The sequence below is a fragment of the Lutjanus erythropterus genome, chromosome 9 (assembly GCF_056507025.1).
Source record: "Lutjanus erythropterus isolate fLutEry1 chromosome 9, fLutEry1.hap2, whole genome shotgun sequence".
In the NCBI taxonomy this organism is placed as follows: Eukaryota; Metazoa; Chordata; class Actinopteri; order Lutjaniformes; family Lutjanidae; genus Lutjanus; species Lutjanus erythropterus.
The window spans coordinates 13,046,949-13,074,658 of record NC_139325.1 but is presented as its reverse complement, the minus strand read 5'-3'; the positions used below and the strand labels follow the sequence as shown (position 1 = coordinate 13,074,658).

Sequence of the window (27,710 nt, the reverse complement as noted above, 5' to 3'; positions counted from 1 at the left end):
GTGTACATGTGTTTTATGTGATCTTGGTGTTGTTTAGGGTGAATTTCATTTTCTGTTCCATTGCCCTACCATCTGCCTGAAAAAAAATCCAGGTGAAAAACTCTGATTTGTTTTGATGTCTGATGATGATATGTTAGGTTGGCTCTTTAATGATAAGATTCTTTCTAGCAAGATATAGAAACTAAATGGCGATTAAGACAGAGAACACTAATCAACACAATAAGACATTTCTGTCATAGAAACTGAATGCTTTGTATTTGTTGAGTTATATAGTATGATTTATTTGTCATCAGTCATTTGAATGCATATGCTTATATTCATGTACGGGTTTCTGGTGATGGTTGTTGGGCACTAAGAAGATGAAAACGTATCTTTTACAGTGGGCCTATTTGTTTTGATGTCATTGTCAAGTTTAAATAAAAGCTGTATTTGAATGATTTATATTTATATTTTATGATTTATATATGCTGTATGGTACAGTATGAGGCGTGGAAGTAAAAATTAAGTGATAAAAATGGAGTTCATGAAAATGCATGTAAACTGAAAAATAGATGGGTAGAAAATTGGTAAAAAAAAAAAAAATATGTTAATTAAAAAATAGATGTATAATAATGGAGGGGTAAAAATGTATGTAAATAAAAAAAACGATGGATAAAAATCTATGTGAAGTCAAAGAAATTGATGGGTAAAAAATGCATGTGAAATGAAAGATGGATGTGTAGAAATGATTGTGAAATAGAAACTGGAGAATAGATTATCAAGTTATTTGATTAATTTAACGACTTGATTGCGCCACTCTCATTTTCATCGTCAATCGGAACCTTTCTGCCCGGAACTATTAAGCGTGGACACTGTATCAGTCGTGCACCTTACACTTAAGGACTGTGCAGCCACGAGGGTGTAAACAAACAGTGCTGTACAGGAGCTGCAGTCATTCTGTCTGTCGGACACGCTTGTTGAATAAATTTGGGGTTTTAATAATATTTTTCTGCTCCGGATGGAGATTTTAGGGAGCACGTTTGATGACTCGGTGTTTTGTGAGTCGAGAGACCGAGTCCCGGTGACTCTGTCTCATTATAACGCCAAACTGTGTGAACCAGAGGTGAGTGAGAAGCTCTGATCACCATCAGCTTCACTGCTTAACATCAACTTACAGCTTCATGTAATGAATATGAATCAGATCAGATCACTTTAGGACGGAAATAAACTATGAATACAAAAATGCCAGTGGCTAACGTTTAGCTAACATTAGCTCAGTTTGATGTGACTTGTATATTTTACACACTTTAAGCAAGAAGAGAAGAAAATCAAAACATCGGGGCATATGAAGACCAAAAATAAAAGATAGATTGAAATAAGCTGGAAACAGCATATTACACAAATACCATGAATACACACAGGAGTAAAACACTAGAGGTTTATCTCGTTAACAGCTCTGACAAGTTAACATATCAGAGATTAGTATATTTAGCTGTGAGATAAATTATCTTTAAAACCCTGTTTTTGTGCATGACCTTTTAAACGCTGAAACACGGACTTATCTATTATATTTCCACATTTAAAATGACATAAAGTAGATATATGTTTGCTTCTGGATTCAGTGAAAGTTTTCATATTGCTTCACCTTACATTTGTGGCACTGTGTATATTAATCTAAATGGGCTGCAACTTACAATTATTTTTCATCGTCAACTAATCTGTCACTTATTTTCTCAAGTAATTGATTAATAATCGGTTAGTGGTTTGGTCTGTGAAATTTAATGGTGAAAAATATTGATCAAGTTTTCAAAAGCCCAAGTAGATGTCCTCAGGTGTCTCCTTATGTCCAAAACCTGAAGTCATTCAATTAACTGACACAAGACGAGTAAAGAAACCAGAAGATATTCTCATTTGAGAATCGGAAAGAATTTGGATGTTTGTTTGTTTTTTTAATCAATGAAATAACTAAAAATGGATGGCTATTGATTACTTTTTGCAGCTCTAAAATCTAATATTGTGCATGAAGGTCTCAGTCAGCGATGAGCTGATGTTTAAATTGTTTCTCTCTGCAGTGGTTCTGTGACAGTGCTGCTCTCGATACAGATGACTCTCTGGAGAAGCAGAAGGTCTATAAGTTTCGAGGTGACTTGGCTGTGAGACAAGGGAACTATCAGGTAATTCAACAGTCATTCATCTGTAATTTCTGTGAGGTATGTGATGTTAAAAAGTCTTGTCCTCCTGACGTGGTGGGTGTAGAAAGCCTTGGATGCCTACAGCAGCTGCCTGGAGTGGATTGCTGACAACAACCTGACCATAAGAAGAGATGTACTGGAGGGAATGGCCCGATGCTGCACCAGACTGGGACAGAGAGACAAGGCACTGGACTTAGCTGACTTACTGGTAATTCTTCTATGAGCTTATAATGCATATGTAATTAGAGAAATGATTTAGATATAATAAAGGCTTTGAAGGTCTAGAAATTTTTGGTACAAGTACATTGAAAGTGCTTGAAAAGTGCTTGAATTTTACTCTTAAAAAGCTGTATGAACCTTAGTTTATGTTTGCTGTTGCTCTCATGAAAATGACATGTATGTCACAGTTAAAAAAAAATCATCATTCCAGATATTTTGTCTGATAAAGGTATTCATAAATATGCAAAGTGCATATTTAAAACACAGTTCCTACAAAATGTACACAACAGACCATTTCTTAAAGCACAGCACAGTTTTATTCTTACCTTCCATGTGATCAATAGGTTTTATTCATAAAGTGTGACTTATTTGGTTGTTGTTCCATCAGTGAAATAATAACATCAAAATGTATGAAAGATTGTTTACTGAAATGACCGTAAGGAATTCATCTGAAAGTTAAGACTTGGAAAACAGCCAGCACTCAGTAGTAATGTAAACATCATCTTTGTGCAGAGCAAAGAAGCCTCCAACACCTGTCACCTGACCAGCCTCCTGCTGCTCAAGGTCAGTATTAACCAGAGCGCGCACACACACATACACACACAGAAACAAACTCAAAATCATTCTATGGAAATGAAATAACATTTTTATTTCATTTGAATGTAAAACTTTACCAAAGGTCACCATCTACCAGCATTTTGGAGACCTTGGATCCAAGATGTCGTCCCTGCAGCAGCTCTGCAGCCTGCTGCCCTTCAACCCCTGGCACTGGTACAACCTTGGACAGACGTGTCTGCAGCTGCTGCACAGCAACAGAACCACACGTACGATGCACTTCATTTGTGTCAAATCCTGCCTATTGACCTCTTATGCTTTTTAAAAAGGAAGTTGTTGTAACAATCAAAAATGCAATGACTAGGATCGTGTGAATTGGCAGAGGAGCAGAACGATGGAGAGACTGAGGAACGACAGGAGGAGGCAGCAGAGCTCGATAAAGACATAGTTTGGCTGACGGCTTGCACCTGTTTCATCAGGACAAGGTACGTCTGTCATGCTGCATTTGAATGCGTGCTATTTATTAGGAGCTTAAATGTAAATCACAGTGTTCTAATGTCTCCATCAGGCTCTTGTTGAGAATCCTCCGACAGCAGCAGTCCTCCTTTGTGCTGCAACGCAGTGAAAACACCCAACAGACGTCGGATGAGGCGTTACAGCGGTTGAATCCCAAAGAGATGACCTTACAGGCTCTCACTGAAGTGAGTACGCTCACTGTGTCAAGACCTGGACCACAGGCTGTATTAGCCTAGATTTGAGACTGAGTTCAAGTCAGTAGACAGTTTTTCACACAGTAACACACTCTGTTCCTCTCCCCTCTGTCTCCCAGGTGATGTCAGAGGACCTGATCCCAGAGAAGATGAGGGAGGACTACCAGGACGGGGAGAGTCTGGCCACTGTGAGTGTGCAGAACTTCAAGGAGCGCTGGTGGAATAAGATCTTGCTGACTGGAGTGCTACAGACTGATGGAGGTCACCATCAAATGCAGATGGACACAAAGTCCTAATGCTCCAATGATGCTTGTTTACAGAGAAGTTGGCAGACAGAGATGGACTTAAGGACATATTGAAGCCGATGTATTTTTATGCTCATGTTGAAGGGAAGGTTGATGGAAACTCAAAAATTCAAAAAACCTTTTGCAAAGATTTTTTTATGCTCGCTTGAGTTTTTTTTTTTTTTTTTTTTTTTTTTTTTGAAAAAGAATAATGTGAGATGGAATAAGCTCTGACATAGCAAACATTTAACTCACATGACTGATCAGTTTTCACTCATCTTCTCATTGCTCCTGTGTCTCAATAATACATCCATGGTCCAGGCGCTCTCTTTGTCTGCAGTGGTGTGATGCAGATACACATGAAATTAGTGCCAAATAAGGGAGCCAGCATGAGATGCAGGGACACACAGGAAACCCATGAATTGGTCTCATGATGGCCTTACACATTAAAAATCGAACACCAAATTCACATGATTGTAGATAAGACTGATCATTTTGTGTGTTCCCCGAGGTCTGATGAAGTAAGAATTGATCAATTTTTCCTGAAATCTACTCAACCATACAGTGTTTTGTCTGTGGAGTCGTCCACCAAAACACAGAACTTGTATTGATAACAGATGTAATGTCACACTGGGAGAGATGCCATTAGTTGTCATACAGTCACTGCAAATGCAGTGTATGCATTTCATGTCGTATTTGGGGGGCTCACAAAATGTCCCTGAGGGCCGCCATTGGCCCACACACTTTAAGTATCCCTGGAAATGACGATGGCTTCCAGTATGGAGAGTTGGCGCCACCTACTGTGTATTTTGATGAACCTACTCCTAATAATCGCATAACAGTAGTGGATGGAAACAAGCATTTATTTGCTTTTTTGCCAATTTACTCAACATTTTGATAAAATGTTTGATACATTCAGATGAAAACACGGCTCATCAGAGCAAAAGAAACAAACTGGAAGAGCTGAGAGAAAACTTGTAAGACAGAAGAGAACACTGATATCACAGGTTCCAATACATGTGGAAATACAGAGGTCACAAATACAGGTCAGATGATGACTTTTGATCCTGACAATCTCAAAAATATCAAAAAAAGAATCACTCTCTAAAAATATAACCTAATGTTTCATGCTTGCCTCCTCAGTTTATTAAAGCATGGGGTGAACTGCACAGTGAATGTAGTCATAGTTGTACAGTCTCAACAAATCAGACACACAGTCTCTTTAATGTTTCATCCACGTCATATTTCTGTGTCGAGACAGGAAACAAAGTGGGACATTGCCTTAACATGTTCATATCTTTAAGATAATTTTAATAAAGTATTTACGTTTTGTTTTTTATTCTCTGAATTATCGTCAAGTTCACTGAAGACAAATGATAGGCATTTTGATGTCACAGCAGGAAAGGAAGCACAGATATCGGTAACAGCAGCTCCACAGATAATTTAACAGAGCCACCATTAACATTATTTGTCCCAGCTGTGTTTCTGCTATGATGAATCAAAATATCTGCTGTGGAAAAAGCCCTTGTGCTTTACACATTTATCCTCACAGTTTAGGAGCCGCCTGCCTCCAACATCAGGTGTTCACAGAATCAGCAGCTGGTAGATTTTATTCACCTCTCAGTTTCCACTGCAACAGAAGCACAGTCAGGTGGTATTTCTTCAATTTAAATATAAATTATGACTGAATTAACACTTGCAGAGCAGTTGGCGAAGACGGACTTTATTCTATTATTTTGCATGGATAATAAAAACCTTTACATATAGTACACCTGCACAGGTGTTTTCACATTTAAGAAAATATACATGATTATTTTAAAAGCTACACCCAAAATAGACCAAAGTAGATGCTCTAAAAACAGTTCGCATCTGTCTTAAAGGGACAGTTCAACCAAAAATCAAAAACACATATTTTTCTTCTTACCTGTAGTGTTACTTGTCCATGTAGATTGTTTCGGTGTGAGCTGACAAACTTTGGAGATGTCGGCCGCATAAATGTTTGTCTTTTCTCCAATATAATGGAACTAGATGGCACTCAGCTTGTGGCGTTAATTTGAAAAACACAATGTCTCTTTTCAGAAACCACTCAAGTTAAACCACAGAACTTGTTTTGAGCAGTTTCACGTAGGAACAGTTTTCTTTCTACTAGGGATGTTCCTGATGATTAGTTTCCCAGTTGAAAAAATTCATTTTATTAATCGATGTTAAAAATTGTTCAAAAAATGTGTATTAAGAGGCATTTGAAGCCTCATATTTTAAACGCTGCTGAAATGTGAGGCTCTTCACCCTGTGCGTTATGAATATTTCATATTATCTCACTAGCATGAGAGCAGCTCACTGCGTTATCTTTTCAGACTGAGCAGGATCACAGCATCCGCAGGTTAACAATAGCCATCAGGTTCCATTGTAGTTTAGAGAAGGCAGACATCTCTATGGTCGATATTTTCCAAGACTCTGCAACTAACACCAAAACAATCTAGACAGGTAAAAAGCACTACAGGTTAAGAGGAAACATGTATTTTTGATTTGGGAAGTAATATTTAACCAGTTTAATATTATTTCATAAGCCTAACACAGTGAAATAATGAAGTATATTTGATACAAACAGATGAATACACTATGTTTCATTGACCTGGATGATTATGTCTGTCAGGTCTTGGTGATGTTTGGGTTATGACCTGCTCCTTTGAAGCTGGCAGACTATCTGTCATTCATGCTCTTGCTCCTTCCTAACATATTCATGCTGCTGTGCAATGGTCTCCAGCCCACCTGCTGTCCTGCCCCGTAGGTGGTGTTGAAGGACCTGTGGCGATCCACAGGACTGGGTCTCACAGCGTGACCCTGAGGCATCCAGGTGAGTCTTGGTGGGTGCTTCACCTGCTGGGAGGCATGGGGCTGTAGGTGTAGTTTGGTTCCTGCGGCTAATGAGAAGAGTTTGGAGTCCGACTGGAGCTGAGGTTTATGCTCGGTCGGCGCAGACTTTGAACCTGGAGCCTCTGCGGTCGGGTGTGACTGGTGAAACCTCTGCAGCTGATCCTGCCTCCTGCTGGTTCCCAGAGGGGCCATGTTAGCTTGTAGCCCAGACATGTGTGCTCGCTGGAGGGTTACAGGGAACAGGAGGCCTGTTTTTGCTTGTTTTTGCTGTGATGTGGAAGGAGACATGACTTTGGGCTGATCGGATTCAAAGTCCACTTTTTGTTTAAAGTTTAGTGAGCATTGCCATTGTCGTCTTTGTGTGTTTGGACCTGCAGCAGCAGCCGTCCCCAAAGGCCTCATCAGCCTGTCTCTGTTCCTCTGCTGAAAGACGAGACCTTCAGGACCCCTGTTTTGCTGCTCCAGATTTGAATTAGTCCTGAAAGGTGATTGATAATGGACTGTCGTGTGCTGTGCGTGTACAGGTGAGACAGTGTGCACAGGGTTCGACTCTTGAACTCTTGCTGTAGTCTTAGCTGTAGTGGTGACATTAAGGCTGGTGAGTTGAGACTGAACTTGTGAAACGTGGCTCTGGATCTGGTTTTGATTCTTCTCCAGATGTTCCACATGTGTTTGTGCATCATGCTGGGTGCAGACAGCTCCCACGGTCTGCTTTGGCTTACCCACAGCTGCATTCTGCAGCGCTCCTGCTTGAACCACAGGTTTTGGGTACAGTTGTGGAGGTTTTTCATGTGTTTGTGTCCCTGCTGCTGCTGCTAGTCCTTTGCTGCGCTCCAACTCTGGCCTCTGTGGATCTGATAAGAACGTCTTGTTTGCTTTTGGTTGTGTGTTTTGAACATCTTCATTCTGAGCCCTGTGGCATGCAATTGTCATTTGGTATAACTTCAACTTACTGACATCATTGTTATCATTTTGAGCTGTGTGTGATGTTGTGTAAAGAGGGAGAGCGTGAGGCACGGTGATGTAGGTGACAAAACCGGGGACTGGTTTGGAGCTAGAGTACAGTCTGTGAAATTCCTGTTGGAAAGGTTTGACTGCACTGCCCTTCACAAGAACAGCAAAACTACGATGGACCTGCCAGGACAGCCAGGAGAAACTGAGGAGATGACAACACACACACACGAACATTAATCATACAGCTGAAAACTCTTCCATTAAGGAATAAGTGCATAGCCTGCACTGTGTGTGTATGTGTGTGTGTGTGTGTGTGTGTGTGTGTGAGTGTGTGTTGTGTGTACCTGTATGAGCCAGTCAGTGCCTCAGTCCAGTCGGTGATGATAAAACTCTCAGCAACCTGACCATTCAGCTTCCTGCCTGTCTTCGCACAGTAGGTTTGTCCATCGACACTGCGCACTGACAGTTTCTACACACACACACACACACACACACACACACACACACACACACACACACACACACACACACACACACGCACACACACAGAGACAGAGAGAGACAGACAGCAATAATGTCAACCAATATGTAGAATTTGATAGTTTTTAATTTGTGGAAGCAGGGAAAAAAAATCCTTCATTATAAGTGGTGTAGACACTAAGTAGCTAAGACGTTGTGGTGGTAGTTTGGTAGTTTGGTTTCTTAATTTGTTCATAAATAAACTGTATTATCACCAGGTTTACTTGTTTTGCATTAAACACACAATTGTGTATTTAACGCAAAATAAGTGTGCAAAAATAGCTGGTGACTGCAGTAGCATATTTAGAAACCTATATATAAATGTGTTAAATACAGACCATCCATAAAAGACCGTGGAAGAAATTCTACAAATTTAAGATTTATATCTGCAGTTCACCTTTTATATAACATTTAAAATGTGCATGTTGTTTTACTGATGAGAGAAAAAACAAGGGCCTGTTAATTCTGCTTAAATGCACTTATTTTGTCTCATTTATGAAGAAAACTGAAATGTCCTGTGTTGTTTTCCTGATAAGAGAAGATAAAAACATTGAGATGGCTGTTAACTCAGCCTAAATGCATTTACTTCTCATTTCTAAAGGTTTAATGTGTGTATATTTTCAATAACGTGTCAAAATAATATTAGGTGTTGTGGAAATGGTAGTAAAAATGGTCAGGAACGTTCACTTATGCAAGAATGAACTCTTCCCAGATTTCATTGATAAGGTTTACTGGAATTGGGGTGAGATGGTTTGTTATTTTTAAAAAGTGGGCCCTTAGCAAAAAAGTTTGGGAAATCCTGCTTCAAACTTTACATGTGACACACCTGGATCCCAAACTATAGTTGAAAGATGGATTTGTCACATTTGCTTGTAATCAGCACACATTAAGATCCAGCTGAATGTCATCACTTCATTTGTTTTTCATGCATCAGTGACTCTAGTCTCAAAAAGTCCCCCAAGTTTCCAAACACAGGCAACAACATGCTGAAGATCAGCTTGTGAAAGAGAGCTAAAAACAGTCCGTCTGTGCTGTTTTCCATGTGCAGCATGTGTCTGTGAGCTGCTGCAGCAGGGATTAGGAGGGTCAGTAGAAGGACACGGTGACTAAATGAGGTTAATGTCCGTGGGTGGATGGAGGGTTCTTGCTGACGTCAAATCCACCCTTTTTGAATATGTAGTTAAAGCAGCTAACATGGTAACATAAAAGCATTAAACTCAAACATATATTTTCTCTAAATCTCAGGCTTATAGTTGACATTTTTAGGCTGTCTCTAATAAAGTGAAACTTTGAATTTGTGGCTGTGTTTGTGTGGGTCTGTTTGGGAAGGTGAGACAGACACTGCAGCTGAATGGCCCCTCAGCAGAGATGTGACACAAAGCTTGGATGCAAAGGAAGAGCAGACAAATAAAGAAATAAATTTCCAACAATTCTGACTTGATAGCAGCAGATGGATGGAGAGATGAACGGACTCACAGGGAAATTTTTGCCGATGAGCCTGAGGTCCTGCCACATGCTGACAAACAGGTTGAGGTTGAGATGATCCAGCAGCAGATGAACGGACACGTTCCTCTTCCTGCTCGCCTCCAGGAGGTCACAGAGCAGCTCTACATCACTGAAGCTGTCCATCACTATGGCTAACGCCTGCACAGACACACATCATTCACTGTGGATCTGACTGCTCAGCACACAACATCCAACTCATGTACAGGCATGCAGGTCATGAAGAAATGCACAAATTCTCTCCTCAAGCACACACACACCTACCATTGTAGCTTTTCTGATGAACTCTCTGACCAGGTCTTTCATGCCGGCTGCCCTGCTGTCAGACTGGAAATAAATTTCAAGGCCGGATTCATTTGGGACCCGATCAGAATCTGGAGGGCAAGAAAACGTGTTTCGTGATGGCAACAAATAAGAGTGGAAAAGATTAAATACTGATTTACAGAGAAAGTGTATTGTCTCTGCATGATTGTAACGCCATACACTCAACAAAAATATAACACTTAAATTTTTGCTCCCATTTTTCATAAGTTAAAGTAAGAAATCTAAGCCTTCTTAATTGCACACAAAAGGTTTATTTCTCTCAAATTTTGGCCACTCTAAAAAGTGCAGTTTTACCCTGAAAAAGGACATTTATTAGGGATAAACCATACTACCTTCCAACTCCTCATGCCAACCCAACCAATGAAGGCAACAAGAACTAACCAATCAGATGCAGAGTAGGGCAGGTTATGACTTTGTCCTTCAGTAAAAAAAAAAAAAAAGTTATCTGTAGCCCTATGTCAAATAGCCATAGTTCATTAATAATTATGCAACAATCATGTTGTTTAATCAGAGTCTCTATATGCCACACCTGTCAGATGGATGATTATTGTGGCAAAGGAGAAGTTCTCGCTAACATGGATTTGAACAAATTTATGAAGAAAATTTGAGAGAAATTAACCTTTTGTGTGTCTTTGATATTTTTATGAAAACAAAAACAACAGCAAAACACCAGAGGATTGCACTTAAACACTACTATCCGAGTTTTTTTTTCCTCAAATATTTGCCTCTGTAAAAGATTCCTACTCCTGTGATACCTTTTAGGGTGCTCAGCTCCAAACCTGCCACAGCAGGATCACTGCCTGTGGACATTGTAGGACATCGTGTGCCAGACTGAGAGCTAACAGACAAGCTCTCTAAGTCTCTGTCATCGTCATCAGGAGCATCACAAACATCTGCATAAAGAACAAAACCCTGTATAAAGCTATGATCAGTAAAAAATACAGATGCTAATTTGCACCAGAGGTGGAATAGCCAATGCGACTATTTACGCCCAGGTGTATATAGCCTAGACTGGCAGAGACAAGCACCCATGTGTACATAACCAACAATGCTATTTGCACCTTGGGTGTAAATAGCCAATGTGACTATTAATGATATTTTCCTGAACCTAACCAAGTTTTGTTTCCAATGAAACTGCGACTGAAAACGGAAAATAAAAAAAGAATCTGTAAATAAGTCAAGTAAGTCTAAAAGTTAGAGTGCTATGCTTAACCTATTAATCTACTATCACTTCTTATTTACAGAGAATATGTTGCTCTTTGTAGCTAAACTAAAGGTTGGGTTGGGTGCAAATAGCCAAATAGCTGTTTAACTATCCTCACCCAGGTGCAAATGCAATTTGAACTCTATTCTTGTGTAAAAAATGACAGAGTATATAAAAACAAACATTTACAACCTGTGCTGCCATCCCTGCCATTCTCCAGGATGTAAATCTTCTCCAGCTCTGACAAGAAGTCCACCTCTCCCTCTGCGTCCAACACCTCGTGGTATCCTTCCAAGCCTCGGCTGAGCAGGGAGTCTGCAGCCAGCCGGGCGCTCTCGTTGTGGCTCAGGTCCAACGTGGGTCTGCTGGGTAAGAAGTCCAAGTAAGAGTAGGAAGGGATGCGGAGGTCTTGAACCCGTCGCTTCACCTTCCCCTGAGGCTTTGACCTCCTGTACCACAGCACGGACCCACCGCTGGCATCCATGGATGATAGATTCAAGTCTTGTTTACTTATCAGACATTTAGCCAATCAGAAAATTAGTAGAAACACAAGCTGACTGATGTTACAGCTGTGAATGATCCTCAATCTGAATGAGAGGGTTACCTATAAGTCTTTGACACTAATAAGATAACTTCTGGTTAAAGCACACAGAGAAGAAAAAAGTAAAGACCCGCCCCTGCTTAGGGCAAGATAGTTACACAAGTGATGAGAGGTGACAGGTGAGAGCTGAGAGCAAAAGTCAAGCAGTTAGACATTAACATGACCTTCCATGATCTAATGCAAGATGGAAAAACAGAGAAATACCTAACTCTGTGTGTAAATACAGCAAAATATCTACTGATTTACTGAAATTTGGTCTTTCTGTGAGGTGCCAAGGGTGATTCTGGCTGCTGATTAACCAGGTCAACACTGATAGGTCAAGAAAAATGATTGAGTGATTATGCTGGTTTCCTTTCAGAGCAGGTGAGCACAAATAAAAGATGGGCGGGGAGAAAGAAAAGAATGAGTGACAGGAATGAGGATGGCTGTCATCTCAGCTCATGTCAAGCAACACCTGGATGCTTAAAGGACCAAAAGCAAAGGCAGACAGATTGAGGCACACCCAGAGAGAGCAGAGAGGAGCAGAGGCACACAGGTCCTCATCTGTTTTACACTGATTACACTTTGAACTCTTGAACGCAAGCCGTCTTTAGCCTCCATCTCATTTCATATACTAAAAAGTCTTGAGATAAAAAGAAGCACTGACCATGAATATGCTGCAATAAACTCCCCAAAACATCCAGTCAACCCTTGATACCTCTAATCAGACTGACCATCTGTTTTTATGCCCTTAAACTGTAGAAATCACTGCCTCCGGATATTAGAATAGCAAGATCTCTCAGTATTTTAAAAGGAAATTAAAAACTTTTATTTTATCTTATTAATTTGGAAGAATGCTATAGCCTTACTTTTTAATTTTTAAATTTTGGGTTGTTATATATTTTTTTTATCAACTTTGTTTTAATTTTTAGTCCTTAAACTTTTATTTATTGTTCATTTTTTGTTTTTACTTTTTGTCTGTGTTGTTGCATTTGCTAAGTTAAGCACAGGATTCATCAGAACTATAATACAATCTAAATTGTTTTTTGAACTTTTTGGGAACTTTGATTTGCATAGTGCATGTCTCAGTATCTAATCTGTACATTCTGTTTATAGGAAATAGTGCCTGAAGCTGTAAATGACCATTTTAATTCATTTTGTAATATATCTGAATGGATACCAAAAGAGTTTGAAGAGCAACATTACCAATCGGTTGTTGTGACAATCATTATACTGTTGCTTACCAACAATAACGGAAACTGAGGTAATGCATGGTACTTGTACAGGCACAATGACATACAAGGTTGAATCAGGATTTTTAAAAAAACATTTTATCTAAAACTGGTTTTAAATAAGACAAATCATACAAAATTCATTCAAATAAAAATTCAAAATGGAGCCGTGGCACAAATATTTAAAAAATGACAAACATCAGTGTACAAGTGAAATTTATGAAATCATTGGAAATATTAAGAAATCTATGGCTAAGTACTTAATACAACCCCATTTAAAAAAATCCAAAGTATCCCTTTAGGGGTGGACTTGGATACTTGAGTGCTGACACAAGCTGAACAAGCATGTGAACCTCACATGAAGCTACAACAAAGCCAAACCCCAAAAGATTCACTCGTTCCTGGACGCTGAAACACAGGACTGGTGTTTCGATGCGTTTTCAAGAGACAGTGGTTAATGTTGAAGAGTTAAGTTGTCTGACTGGTTGCATTAGAAATTTGTAGTTTAAGACGGAGACAAGGATGGTATATGAGCACTTGGAATGTGGTTAAAAAAAAAAAAAAAGACAGCAGCTAGCTGGTGTGCTCCTCAGTCTGAGTCACTGTTTCTGTTGCTGTAGCTTGCTTGAGATGAAAAGATGTTTTTCTGACACCATGAAGACAGAGATGTGGTCACTGGGAGACAGAGGACGGTGTGTGGACAGACTGTGAGGAGGCAGAGCTGCCCTCTCTCGCTCTGGCCGCCAGCTTCTGTCTCAGTTCTCGGATTTCCTTCATCAGTTCTCTCTCGCTGCTGTCCAGCTGGGCCCGGCCTCGGTCCAGAGAAACTGACAGAACAAAGACAGAGGGACATACAGGGGGATTATTCACACTTACAATGAACAAATAATAATGGCCATATCGTGTTGGGCTGCAACAATTTAACGATTAGTTGACTGACAGAGTATTCATTGATGATTAAATGTTTAAGTCAATTTTTCAAGCAAACTGGTAAACATTTAATGGCTCTAGTTTGTCCAATATGATGATTCTTTCCCACTCTTATATTACAGTAAACTGAATATTTCTGGGTTTTAGACTCACAACTAGTTGATTATTTGAGACAATAATCACCACTTTCATCAATAATAAAATAATTGTTAGTTGCATCCCTAATATTAACCATGTTCTTCGGCCACTGATTACCCAAAAACTCATGTGCTGCTGTGCTGAGTCACATTTGTTTTAAAGCAATACCTCCACATCAGTGGAGTTCTCTCCAGACACAAGCTGTCTTTATTTTCTCTTTTTAGAAAATATGGATCTATGATGACTCACAGTTGGTGGAAGTGCTCTCTGAAGGTGAACTGCTGTTCAGACACACCATATTGGTGCCTGTGTGGTTTGGGGAGGTGGCAGAGTTGGCTCCGACTGCCTGACCGTCAGCTCTGGCTCCGTCAGAAACCGCAGTGGTAACACTGGATCTGTGAGGAAGTCCTCTGGTCAAACACGGTGACCTTATCCTTGGCTCTCTCTGCCCACCTGCCACAAAGAAAACACAGTGTATCTGCATGTATCATCAAGTTAAATCGGAGACTGTATAATACCGCTGTTCAATGAAACTTAAGACCAATTCTGCAATAAAACTAAACGGCAAACATCAAAATAAAGGCATACTCTTCTGAGTAAATACATGTAATATAAGGTCAAAATTATTAGTAAGGCAAAATGACAATAATTGGTTGAGTTAGAGAGCATTTGTCTAAATACGTTCATGGGCTTTAAATACATAGATAAATGCCCTCCTATCTCATTTAGCCTACAGACAAGTTGTCATAATGAATCTAGACAACGTCCTTGTGCAGATTGGACTGATGATTGCCCCATTTTTGTGTGTGTGCGTATGTGTGTGTTTGTGTGTGTGTGATAATACCTGTGTCTACTGGCAGCTGCTGCTCCTGTAACTGGGCTCTGCTACTCATCACTTCATCCCACTGCAAATTAACAACAAGTATATACTAATAATTACAAGTAACAGTATTCACACACTGAGATGGTTGGACATGATGTCATAGTAAACAGGGCTGCCCCATGAAAGTGGAAGATTTGAAACATCAGTCGGAGACCCCTCAGTCGACTGAGATTCTTTAAGTTGTTCTTTAATTATTTTTCGCAGTCGTTTTTTTTCATTGTCAGTCACAAATTTCATTTATTGTGTTTTTTCTATGTGTTTTTGTACACAGAGCAATGTAACAGAATGGAAAGCTGCAAACAAACTGTTTCTAAATCACAACAAACCACAAAGCTAACTGTGATGGAAGTGGACAAGAGTGATAGCAACTGTGTGTACGCTCTCAGCCACTTAACAGAGCGCACCGGCGAAGCATGTAGGACAGGTGGCACTTGCTTGTTTGCTTGAGCTTGTTTTTGCCACTGACAGGCTGAGATTGTTATTCTACCTGTCTGACGACATTATGGAAAGGATCATGACAATGAGAGACCATTTTTTAAAGAGTAGGATAGGTTTTGTTTAACCAGAAATATCTGATTTATTGCTCTCTTTGCAAAACATCCTCAGCTTTATTCAAACTTGACAGAAACAAAATAAAACGCACCAAAAATGTCTTGGTTCATCTTTCCACTGCTCCAACAATCACCAGATCTGGTTTGGTTGAAATAAAGCCTGAATTCACAGCGTGAAGGAGAGCAGAGTGTGCAAAGCAGGTGACATCAGATAGTGTCTGCAGCCTATGGAGAGAGGCTCCATGATGCCCTGATTTTATAACTAAACTGGGAGGAAGCACACTTTTACTTTTTCTGACTGTGTGAAAATCAGATTTTTTCAAATCATAGATCATGAAGAAAAGCATTAGACGGTGAGTCTTATTGGTAAAACATGCTCATGTAGGCTGATAGAGGAATTTAGTGTACTGGACAGCCAAGTTTGATTTGGCTTAAATAATTCTTAATCATGGACAGCGCTAAAAGTAATTGTACATAGACAAGCCAGTGTATCATGTAAGTTGACGTGTTGACAAACAAACTCTTGTTTTTCTCACCTTCCTTCCTGCCACATCTCTCATGGTGTCAGCCAGTCTCTCCTCCTCTGCCAGCGCTTGCCTGTGAAGCTCTGCCAGTCTCTCCCTCTTCCTCTCCTGCTCAGCATCCACCTGCTGCAGGCGCTCCGCCACCTCTCTCTGCCAGTCTGACTCCAAGCCCAGCTGGCACGCCTCCGCCAGGGACTCCTCCAGGGCCTGTGTGTGTGTGTGTGCGCGCATGCGTGTGTGTGTGTGCAGAGAGAGAAAGTTAGCGGATACCAGGGGAGAAGATCACAGGTACCTGTGCCAAAATCAGTGTTTAGACAACTTTGTGGCTCTGATAGTTTCTTGTAAAGCCAGACGGATGTACGAGTGCATTAGGATCATGTGCTGACATATGTCAACGTTATCACCCTGGCTCTGTGTCACTCACCTGCGTGTTTGTCTTGGTGCTGTGTAGCAGCTCTGTGTAGCTCTCTTCATCTCTTTCTGCCCTCCTCATTCTCATCTCCACCTCTTCCACAACCTTTTGTTCCATGCGCTCCTGCTGCTTCAACAGGTGCTGAGGGAAAAAAAAACCCCAAACTTTTTAAACTTTTACATTAACAAAATATGTCTTGTTTCACTTGACCTCAGAGTTTGATTGTAAGAATCTTAGCGGTGTAGTATTTAACATGTCTGAAAACAACTAGACATAACTTTGTATATTGTTATGTTCAAACCCAGAAAAATATGTAATTATATTCAAGGTAATGCTGCATTTCATTTGTTCGTCTGCTAGAGTTTAGACTGACTGATCCAATATCGGCATCAGGTGCAGATACTGATGTAATTCACTCATTGGATATCGGATCTGTGTACCGGTCCAGATTCCATAGTCTGATGTATTTATTAACTGTAAATATGTAAGAATACAACTTTAAGCCCATAACCAGGTACAGGTGGTGCTTGTGCTGGACCACGAACCTGCCACAACGTATTATGAGACTGTCTGTCACTGAGTGAGCTAGTAAGTTGGCTAAATCAACATGTCCTTAGTTTGGAGATACTTTAATCTCAAAATAAACGAGACACACAAGATAAGGAAAGCAACACAATGCAATGTTATAGGATATTGGTATTACCAGATATCTAAAATTACGTATTGGACTGGACTTAAGAAAGAGTGGATTGGTGCATGTCTACTAGTTGTTATAACTTCTGAGCAAACAGGGGAAACACCAAATGATACACCAGAGAGTGACGAAGGAAGTCTGTCAGCTACCAACTGTATTGTCATGTGTTTGCTTCCTACAATTAATTTTGTTTCAAAGTGAGATAAAAAAATCTAAACTATAGAGGCTGACCTGTCAGACATTGATCTATTCAATGTCCAGTTGCAAAGCAGCAATAAAGTTTTATGATTCCTGGTATTTTTGCAGGGATATGAATAACCAGGTTTCTCAAGTTCCATGTAAACATCCTTTCTTGATCAAGATCAAAATCAGGATACTAGTGTGCATGTTAACACACTCACAGAGAGAGAGGAAGGGAAGGAGAAATTAGTCAATAAAGGATCCTGGGAGAGAGGAAGGAGGGTTGAATGTCACCTGTTCAAGTCGTCTCCTTTGAGCCTCCATCTCCATCTGTCTGACTTCTACATCCTGGACTGCTGCAGCTGTTTCTCGCTCCCTGAGATCCATCTGTTGCACAACATAAAGGTTATTGCCAGGATAGCACTCAAACACAAAAGGTTATTAGGTCAATGACAGAAAGAGACAAAACATTAATCAAAATAAACAGGGAGCAGCAGAGCTCAGGATCGCAGCCCAGGATGTCTGGTATTACAAGCTTCTTCTTTAGTAACCAAATAAAACTCAAAATGATGAACAGCCACTCATTGTTTTGTCTCGAAAACACATCATCAAAGAGAGCAGCTGGAAATAAAAATGAAAAATATTCTTGTGTTTGTTGCAACAAGAAGAAAATGACAAGGTGTGACTCCTTCATATAAAACTTTAAATGCTGGTCATCAGGGTATGTTTACCTTTCTGCTGATCTCCTGCTCAAGTCTTCTGATCTGTGATGCTCTCAGGTCCTGCTGCTGTTTGAGGAAACGTCTTCTCGTTGCATCCAGCAGCTGTAACTCCTTCACCTTTAGCTCTCTCTTCATGGCTGCCAACCTGCAGAGGATGGAGCAGCATCAGCAACCACTTGTGCTAAATCACATCGTTATCTTTTTCTTCTCGTAGCTTAACTATGGAGTTGTCTTGTGATTTTTACTTTGCCCTCTGCTGTGTTAGTTTTTCCTCTTCTTGAGCGAGGATGGTTCTGCGCTGTTCCTCTGCCTTCTGCAGCAGCTCCTGTGTTCAAATTAAAGTGAAGCTATGATTCAGTTCACTTCATTTTCATTCCAGGCATATGTTTGATACAGATTAACTGTGCAAACCAAAATTATAGGACTGCGACTAACATTTACTCATTTATTATCGATTAATCTGCCAACTATTTTCAAGATTAATTCATTAATGTCTATATGTTCTTAAGTCTATAAAACGTGCGAAAAATGTTCATCACAATTTCCTAGAGTCCAAAGTGACGTCTTCAAATTGCTTCTTTTGTCCAACCAACAGTCCAAAACTCAAAGACTCTTCATATACTGTCATAAATGATAAAAAAAGCTGCAAATCCTAGATTTTAAGAAGCTGGAACCAGCAAATGTTTGACATTTTTGTTTAAAAAATGACTGAAATGATTGTCAAAATAGTTGGCAATTGTTTTTCAATTGACTAATCGATCAACTGTTCCAACAAAAACCATGAATGTTGTAACAACACACCTACCTGTTGTGCATGATAGGCCTCCTCTTCAGCTTGGCGACGCACAAAATCTGCACGCAGGGCGGACACCTCCTGCCTGATGACAAACACACACTTTCATCTTTCATCTGTAATATCTTTTCTCAGTAATGACTGAAAACATTCATTGATTAGTTAATTAAACATGCATTTCTGCCTAACCTATTAACACTATCAATACATCTCCTGTACTCTTACCTCTCACGGAGATACTCCATTTCCTGCAGTCGAATCTTCTCCCTCTCCTGGCTCTGATATTCTACTATGAATTCTGGGTAGTGGTTGAACACGGGGTACTGGCCTTTGGTCAGCGGTGTGAAGTCAGAAAGCATTGTCCTGGGATGGATGTCAGCAGGTGTGCTGCCCATGAGGCGGTAGGCCTCCTTTATCATGGCTCCCACATCCAGGTTGTTACGGTGATGGAAAAAATACTGAAAGAAAAATGAAAAGGAAGCATTTTACATCAGAGAAAAGATGGAAAAGTTAACCACCTCACTGCAGAGCTGGCTTTATTTTCAGAGGAGATGCTAGTTACCTCAAAGTCCTGCTTCTGGGAGCAGAGCAGCAGCGGCTCACGGCAGCAGGTGATGTAGGCCACACAGGCCATGAGCAGGAATGATGGATGGTTGGAGAAGATGGAGTCAAAGAGCTGGAGCCACTCGTCACGAGTCAAAACCTCTGAGAACAACGTCTCCAGCAGGGGCCACACGTAGAGCTGCAACGGATCAATCAGGGCGGAGACATGTGATCACACGGCTTTTCCTGTCTGACCGCTCATGCGCTCTTCTCCAGGTGTGTGTTGCTGTGCTGCTGTTACCTGTGAGGTGATGCCACAGTCCACCAGGTGTTGTAGCAGCTCCTTGTCGTGATGAGCCAGAATGTTCTCAGCCATGCTCAGGATGTTAAGAGGAGGGTTGGGGAAGTACTCAAACCAGTGCTGACACCAGTTCACTGGACAAACAAACAACAGACTGATAATAGCTTGCTTTTGCCTTGAGACATTCAGACACCTAATAACCAGAGCCACGATTTGAAAAACACATTTTCAGGCATGAAAGCTGGTTAGGCTTGAAAAGAGTGAGAAGGACACACAAGAGAAAAACAAAGACCCAACAGGAGGACTCAGGGGTATGCTCCCCTGGAGATGTTTTTCAAAAATAAGCAACTAAATGCTCATTTCTAATGACTTTTAGGATTACTCTGGTGCCAGTCACCAAAATAACAGAATTATGAGATTGAAGTATAAAGTAATACATGCACACATAACATATATTTTTCATCTGCTGCAAGAAGAGGCTGACTGCAACTTGATGTAACTTAAGATTAATTTGTTGAGCTGAAACGTTACATTAGATCCAGATTACTGCCACTGCGCCTCATTCTCTTTCGTGCACCTTCATCCTATCTCTCACACACAATAATGACTTGGTCTCTCTCATTTTAAAATGATAAATGATATTTATGCTTCAAAGATTAAACATTGATAAAAACAACTGTATGTTTTGTGATTCCAATATTGCAACTTTAGAACATGTTTTCTTTGCTTGTTATTACACAAAATCATCTTGGGAATCATTTCAAAATTGGATATCTGAAAATGGTTCAAAATGAATCATTCACCCTGACATAATAATGAACCAGTGCTGTGATGAGCAGCAGTGTATAAAAGTTGTATTATTTGGGAAAATGTTATTTCATAACTACAACCATTAAGTACCTATGACGGTGGCCACCACCTCGAAGCAGAGCATCGGGTTGTTCTGGAAGAGCTTGACGAACGGGAAGGCAACCAAGGGAAGATACTCCACCTCTCCAAAGATGGCTGCCCAGTGAGCTAAGGCAGACAAAACCCTGCGCAGCAGAGGAAATTACCAAATGACTGATCAATTGAAAATCATGTGATTTCAAAATAGATAAAAATCCTGCAATTAAATTTGAGCAAGAAAATTTGTGTAGTGTGTTATGAGTTGCATCGTGTGTGAGCGGGTGAGGGTACCTCTGCAGTCCTCTCTGTAGCTTGTGACTTTTGATGGGGTATTTATCATGCAGAGTGAGGTAGGCTGAATGCAGGCCTTTATCAGTCAGACTGCTGTATGCCGCATGGTTCTCTGGGAGACACAACAAAGACCGCCATACAAACATCCTGCAACACAGACACAAATGTAAATCTTTAAAACACAAGCTTAAAAAGTGTAATTTTTCAGTCATCAGATACATGCATGGATCTTCCTCCTATGAAAGTAATCTTTACCTGTATTTGGCAGGATATTCTCCAAATGACTTTAGCAGAGCCACTAGTCTCTTCTTATTCAGACCAGCAGGTAGTTCATTCTGATTAGAGACACAAAACCTTAAAACAATTCAATTCAAGCATTCATTCTGTAAATGTTTTGTGTGTGTTTATGGCTGAACATCTCTATAATAAGGCTACAACTTTTTGAGAGTAAAATTCAAACACTACTGAAACACTATCAAAGTACATAAACCCAAAATATCAACTCTCAATTATCAATTGATAAATTATTACTATAAAATATAATTGCAGATCCCTTCATACCCACAGCAATCAACCTGTACTGCCACTTTGTTTATTTTACCACCTTTAATTTTATGTTTTGATCATGATCATCTAATGACTGGTAATTTCCAGAATTAAAGATCAACAGAGAACTCATTTGGCTACAAAAGAAAAATATGCTGAACGGACTGTTTCAGTTCAAATCTTAAAAATCTTTGTTTACCTAACCAGATTATGTTGAAGATCAAGCATTTTTCAAGGAGTATATTTTAATTCAAGCATATTACTAAGTTTTGAAAACATAACAGATAAAATGAAGCATCTTCAAGACCTTACAAAACCTGTACATAAAGAAAAAAACAATATATGAAGATATATGACACTGTTGTGTGTTGTTTCCACCTCTTTATCCTCAGCAGCAGATCCAGCAGGGGGTCTGAGTATCTTCACTTGTGTCCGCCTCCCTGAGCTCTTGACTGGTCTCTGAACAACCTCTGACCTGACTTTGACCTTTAGGTTAGACAATTCCTGATCAGCTTCACCACCAGAGACCACTGCCACCTGGGAGGGAGGAGGCTAGGTCAAGGTGGGAGACACACAAACATACAATATAAATATACACACAGACCATCAACAGATCAGATCACTGTTCCACCATAAACATTGTTGTACTGTTATCACAACTGACTGTCACCTTGTTTAATTCCTGCGTGAGACTCTGAACGCTGTAGACATTGATGCTGCCGTTATCCATGATGGCCACAACATGTCGGCCGTTAGGGCTGATTGCCACTGTTGTGATGGCGTCATCATGGGAGCCCATGTGGAAAAGCAGCTTGCAGCTGTGAATGTTGATGAAGCGCATCACGCCGTCTTGGCTCAGTACACCGAGCGTCTACAGAGACAAACAGAAAGTGTTAATTCTCAGTCTCATTTTTACTGTGTAAAAATATGCTAAAAATGAAACATGTTAAACATATACATACAGAGATACAGAAACTTTGGAATTTAAACAAACAAGATTTCACAGCAGGAGAACAGAGGAGGTGACATAGAAGTACCTGGCTGGCTCCTCCGTCAAAGCTGTCAGGCAGGAATTCCAGCTGTCGCACGGTTCTGACCTGTGTGGGCATCTGAATCACCCTGACCAGCTGTTTGCTGTCCAGACACCACAGGTGCAGCAGGTTGGAGCGCCCCCCAGCAGCAAGGCTCTTACCATCACTGCCAACACAAGTCAGCTATATTAGTGTTTACAGCGTTATAGTCGTCTTATTGCACTTATGAAGTGTTTAGAGTCTAAGACGATGGGAGGGTAGTCATGACAAATTACACTGAAAATGTACATTATTACTGAGCTAGTTTGTGGAGTTGTGGAGTGAGAGGCCCACCGAGTCACAGCAAAGGTCTTGTAGGAGATTTTGGGTCCGCTGTCAGGGACTGGGAGCTGGTATTTGCAGAACAGTGTGTCACTCTCCCAAGCAAAGATGGAGTCATCACTGAAACAGCTCAGGATGGTATTACTGAGAGGCAGGAAAAACACCTGCAACACAAACAACAGCGTGCCACAACAACAACAACAAAGACAGAGAAGAAATTTAGAGCAATCATACATTTACTGGACATATAGTGTCATTCAATCTTAAAATTAACCAAATACCTAAATCCCAATTTGAAAAAACAAAACAAAACTCAATCCTCAGATGAACTGATGATCACTATTATTACTATTTGTTAATGTTGTTTTCATTTGCTGTCTCTGCTTGTTTACCCTCTGGATGCCAACAGACTGTTTGATGTTGAGCTTCCTCTTCCTCTGGAAAGTGTCCAGGTCCCAGAGCTGAGCCGTGTCCAAGGAAGTGCTGATAGCGTAGCGACCTGAGCTGTGGACAGAGATGGACGAAACTGCTCCCTCATGACCTCGCATCCAACTGACAAGCTGCTTCGTGTCTAAAAGAAAGATGATGACACCATAGCAAGTTTGACTGAAAATGAACACCCATAAAACTGCTATTAAAAGACTGAAGCAATGTGAAGATGTCTCCATCCTACCTTTGTCAAAGCATTTGATCGTGTAGTCAGCCAGGGCCACCAGGAACTCTGTGGTCCTGCGGAGGCTGAATGCCAGAGCAGTGCAGGCCTGTCCTGTCTTCTGCACCAGACGAAACCTGCCCCAAGAAATAGGCAATAAAAAACACAAGATCTGATAAATGTGAAAGCATATGTATGTTATATGTTCATACTACTGGTGAGATTTTCAATGGCAGCTGGCTACATGCAGCCAGAAACTGACATCCAACATTTGACGCTATGTGTTCGGTATGACACGCTTCAAATCAAAGTTGAGCTAGCCACAACTTTTCTCAGTGCTCGGCGACAACGTAGCTGGCCATGTTTGGCTGTTTTGTTGCTGTGTTGCTGGTAATATGAACATGCAGTGAGGGTAAAGGCTGCTCACATTGTGGTCATGTTCTGCTCTAGGATCATTTCTTGTTGAGACATGGTTGTAGATGAAAAGAAAAACTGGCAACAAGAGACAAGTGTGCAAGTATTTTTCATTTTTTTCTGCTCTAAATAGAAACATCATGTGAAAGAAGAAACTTGTCAACATTAAATGGCCATGGCTAACATTAATAGCAAATGTGGGCACAGTAATGACAGTAAGTGGACCATAATATTTGTGAACATGTCATGATTCCCATGTAGCTATCAAACACTGAAAGCATTAAATTATCTGGGGGCTATTTAGCACAGTCAGACCTGTTTCTACTGATGTCAAAGACATAGATGTTGCCATGGTGATCTCCTGCCAGGAAGGAATCTCCTGTGGTGTCAAAGGCCACATGGAGGAAACGCACCATCTTGGCCTGCTGAGTGGTGCGGACCACCGTCACCAAGACACTGAGGAAGAAAGCAACACATGTTTAAGGGGAAAACACACATTGAGACAGCATTCAGATGAAAAGCAGCACATTTCAGTGGATCATGGCTGCTCTCTAGTGGTCAGAATATACCCTGAAAAAAATGGCTGAACAATTAAATTCTACGTTTTGCAGCTTGTCTCATGACCAAATACACTTTGAAGCTGCTCAGCTGCACAGATTAAATTATTTAAGTGGTTGCCACTTAATTTTCTATTTAGATCAACTAATCAATCAAGTCACTGCCTGTCTCACCTGAGCTATGAGATACACTGAATAATAATCTGATATTTATTTCACCCTTGTCAGCACCTAAAACACACAATTATAATTCATATCTCCAACCATGCAATACTGACCAAATAGTAAAATAAATTTGTGCAATCCTCTGTTAAACACTGCATAAATATTGAATGTATGCTGTACATTTCAACTAATACTAACTAATTTTTCTAACACACTTATTCATAGAACAACTTTTCCCAGCATTATTCTTTATTTACACTGTTGAGTTACTGCAGTCTATTTTTTACGTATTTCTTATTTTGTATGTTGTCTGGATCTGAAGTTATTATATATTCTAGTATAATGCACATATTTTGCATACTTCTTACTTGTATTTTCTATTTTTTCCTATAATTTCTCTATGCATTATAAATATTTCTATTCTTGAGAGGGAATGACTGTGATGTAACCCAATTTTTATACTTTGTATATTATATGATGTTCTTGGATTATGCATACCAGAATATTTAGAAAATTAAAATGAAGTGTTTTAAAAATGTATCCTAAGTGGGTGATAAAAATGAAGAATACATCATCACAGAGCAATTATATTTTCCATGTTTATCCTCTAATATTAGACTATAATCTAGGTCAGTGATACTCAGCCTGTGGCTCATGGGCCAGATGTGGCCAACAAAAGGTGCAGGGTGGCCCTCCAAACATTTTCTAATTGAAAAGGTAAATAAACTGATTCACACTGTTTTTCCCAAGAAGGAGGGAGAGATACATCAGTTTTTTTTAATAAATACATACATTTACAACTAAAATGCAGCAGTTATTAAATGGAGTAACTGATTTATCTGTCGATCCTTGAAACAAGTTAGTTTAGATAATAAGTTAATAGTCAGACAATTCAGAAATAAGGAATTTCAAAGAAAGAGGCGTTATACGCCTTTTGTTTATTCATTTTATCTGAGAAATATAGAATTACAAATGCTGATTTGTTAGCTGCCCCTGGCCTCATGTCGTTTCGCAAAACGGGCAAAGGAAGTCGAGTATCCCTGCTCTTGGTGGAATTTGGGATCAAGACAGTATTAAATCAACAAACAAATAATCGACAAGAAAGAAGAAAAAATCTGAAGTGCATAAGAAAAAAAATCTAAAGTGTAAGTATAATATACCACAATGCATGAATGCTTACCATTCAAGTGCTTAGTGTTGCTACTAATGTGTATATAAAGAGTGCAACAAGTGTGACTGAACATTATTACATTCATTGCAGCCACCTTGCAATGTTAATTGATTTTTGTTAACTAATCTGTAATCTGTCATCATCAGGTGCCCATGACAACTGATCAGGCATCACTTCACCGAGCTGTTTCAGACCTTGGTTAACTCACCCTTTCCCTGCTGCTGGTTTTCGATGCCAGACTCTCCCCTCCTCTTTGTTCCCAATGTCTGTCACCTCCATTTTAATGTCGTCTGTAGAAACTCCGACTAAATTTAGGACATAGAGGAATATGCTCCTTGCCTAACTTAACGTTCCTGCCCCAGTTTACAGTAACATGGCTAGCTAACGAGCTAATCTCTGTACAGGCGGAGCAAACAGCGCGAAATTTGAAAAAGCAACATTAAGTTTATTTAGTTTGAAGCTGCGACCAGAGAAGCCACAAAGCTCAGCGCCATTACGTGTTAGTTAGTTTTTTTACAGTCAAGATTAACAGACTCTGCGCTAAAACTTCACCTCAACGTTGGTTAAGTGAATTTTTTATGTTTGTTTTGAGGACGGTTATTTGTCGCTCAAAGCTGACGTAAGAGTAAATAGAAGAATGCATTATGGGAGTTGTGGTTCAAAACACTGCTGCCAAAACGTGCGTTTACCCATTTCAGTATTTCGATAAAGTAGATTTAAAGGCAGCAGCTTAAAAGGCAGATTGTGACAGATACCAGGTATATGACATATTAAGCTGTGCAAATAACATAATTCAAAATGCATTGGCAAAGACAATTAATGACTTTTTGTTTTTTGCAAATGCTTAGGTCATGGCTGGCCACATTTATTTTATTGAAGAAAAGGAAACTCAAATTTTATATGAACAAAAGATGTGGCACACATCAGATTTTATATTTAACAGGGGACTTTTTAAGAGTAAATTTTCTTAGAGAGATATTAAATGTGTTAATAGATGTAGGAGTCACCTACATTTTGATGTAAGATTTGAAAGTCAGTGATGAAGTAAGTAAAATAATTTTAACTAAGGTAATTTTATCACAAACTTGGTTCGAATGTAAAGTTGGTTTGGCACACTGATTTTGGGGCTGGTTGGCACATAGTAAGACGTATTATAAGGTATAAGATTGGCACTTTTCACTCTTCAATATTTGGCATAAATTATGTAAGAATATTCTAATCAGCAGCAAATTAACATCTGTCAGTTTTTTTTTAAATCACACAACATTTTTAAACTATTTATCAGTAGGAATGTATAATCTCATTATAATTAATTGAATTAAAAGACAGATGTTTTAACTGTAGTTAGTAGTCATGAACTCGTAACTGTTAATGTATATTTTCTTGGGTTATTTTGAGAGATTAAAAACTATTGTTTATAATGTTAGTGTTAGCTAGGGATAAGAATTGATAACTGGAATGTTATTAATAGCCATCCCAATTGGTTAATCATCATTATTTTGAATAGTCAATGGAAAAAGTAATTTCTTACTGATGCTTTTCTTAAAAATCTTGTTTGATTTGATTTCATGACAGCTTTAAAGCAGATATATTCAGCTTCTAGAAATCTGAAATGTAAATGGATAAATAGCACTACAACTATTGCTTTAAGCAGTAATAAATGCACATCAGTGGACCAGTATTGTTAAGTGTTACCATTGTTACTACTCTCATACTATCCTGTTTGGTCCTGTTTGTTATCATTATAATGTATCAAGCCAGGCTGCAACTATCTATTACTATTATTTTCATTATAGATTAATCTTAATATTTTCTCATGTATTAATCTGTTAGTGGTTTGATATATAAAAAGTAAAAAAATGATGAAAAATGTT

General features: G+C 39.6%; 3 protein-coding genes across 3 annotated transcripts; 1 reads left to right on the top strand and 2 right to left on the bottom strand.

Annotated features, from left to right (window-relative positions):
* The first annotated feature begins 882 nt into the window (after window positions 1–882).
* c9h8orf76 (chromosome 9 C8orf76 homolog) lies at window positions 883–3,994 on the top strand. The gene is made up of 8 exons (XM_084725625.1): window positions 883–1,102; window positions 2,052–2,153; window positions 2,236–2,379; window positions 2,904–2,954; window positions 3,070–3,214; window positions 3,310–3,430; window positions 3,514–3,646; window positions 3,775–3,994. Exons 1-8 carry the CDS (start codon window positions 998–1,000, stop codon window positions 3,949–3,951), a joined length of 978 nt encoding a protein of 325 aa, XP_084581751.1. The 5' UTR covers window positions 883–997; the 3' UTR covers window positions 3,952–3,994.
* A 2,364-nt stretch (window positions 3,995–6,358) lies between these two features.
* On the bottom strand, window positions 6,359–12,171 carry LOC146321136 (uncharacterized). The gene is given in 6 exon segments (XM_084725624.1): window positions 6,359–7,969; window positions 8,112–8,236; window positions 9,763–9,930; window positions 10,054–10,163; window positions 10,869–11,006; window positions 11,510–12,171. Coding segments are annotated over 6 exon segments (2,214 nt in total). The 5' UTR covers window positions 11,802–12,171; the 3' UTR covers window positions 6,359–6,588.
* Window positions 12,172–13,480: 1,309 nt separating this feature from the next.
* Window positions 13,481–26,639, bottom strand: tbc1d31 (TBC1 domain family, member 31). Its single transcript, XM_084726179.1, has 23 exons — window positions 26,045–26,639; window positions 24,259–24,399; window positions 23,551–23,666; window positions 23,270–23,448; window positions 22,890–23,041; window positions 22,563–22,722; window positions 22,196–22,396; window positions 21,904–22,077; window positions 21,235–21,314; window positions 20,980–21,126; window positions 20,701–20,834; window positions 19,801–19,934; window positions 19,519–19,698; window positions 19,182–19,414; window positions 18,969–19,041; window positions 18,409–18,488; window positions 18,173–18,308; window positions 17,736–17,828; window positions 16,580–16,708; window positions 16,168–16,362; window positions 15,042–15,102; window positions 14,447–14,650; window positions 13,481–13,956 (listed from the first exon to the last, which is right to left on the bottom strand). The coding sequence occupies exons 1-23, from the start codon at window positions 26,113–26,115 to the stop codon at window positions 13,802–13,804; spliced, it is 3,228 nt and encodes a 1,075-aa protein (XP_084582305.1). The 5' UTR covers window positions 26,116–26,639; the 3' UTR covers window positions 13,481–13,801.
* Between the last annotated feature and the right edge of the window lie 1,071 nt (window positions 26,640–27,710).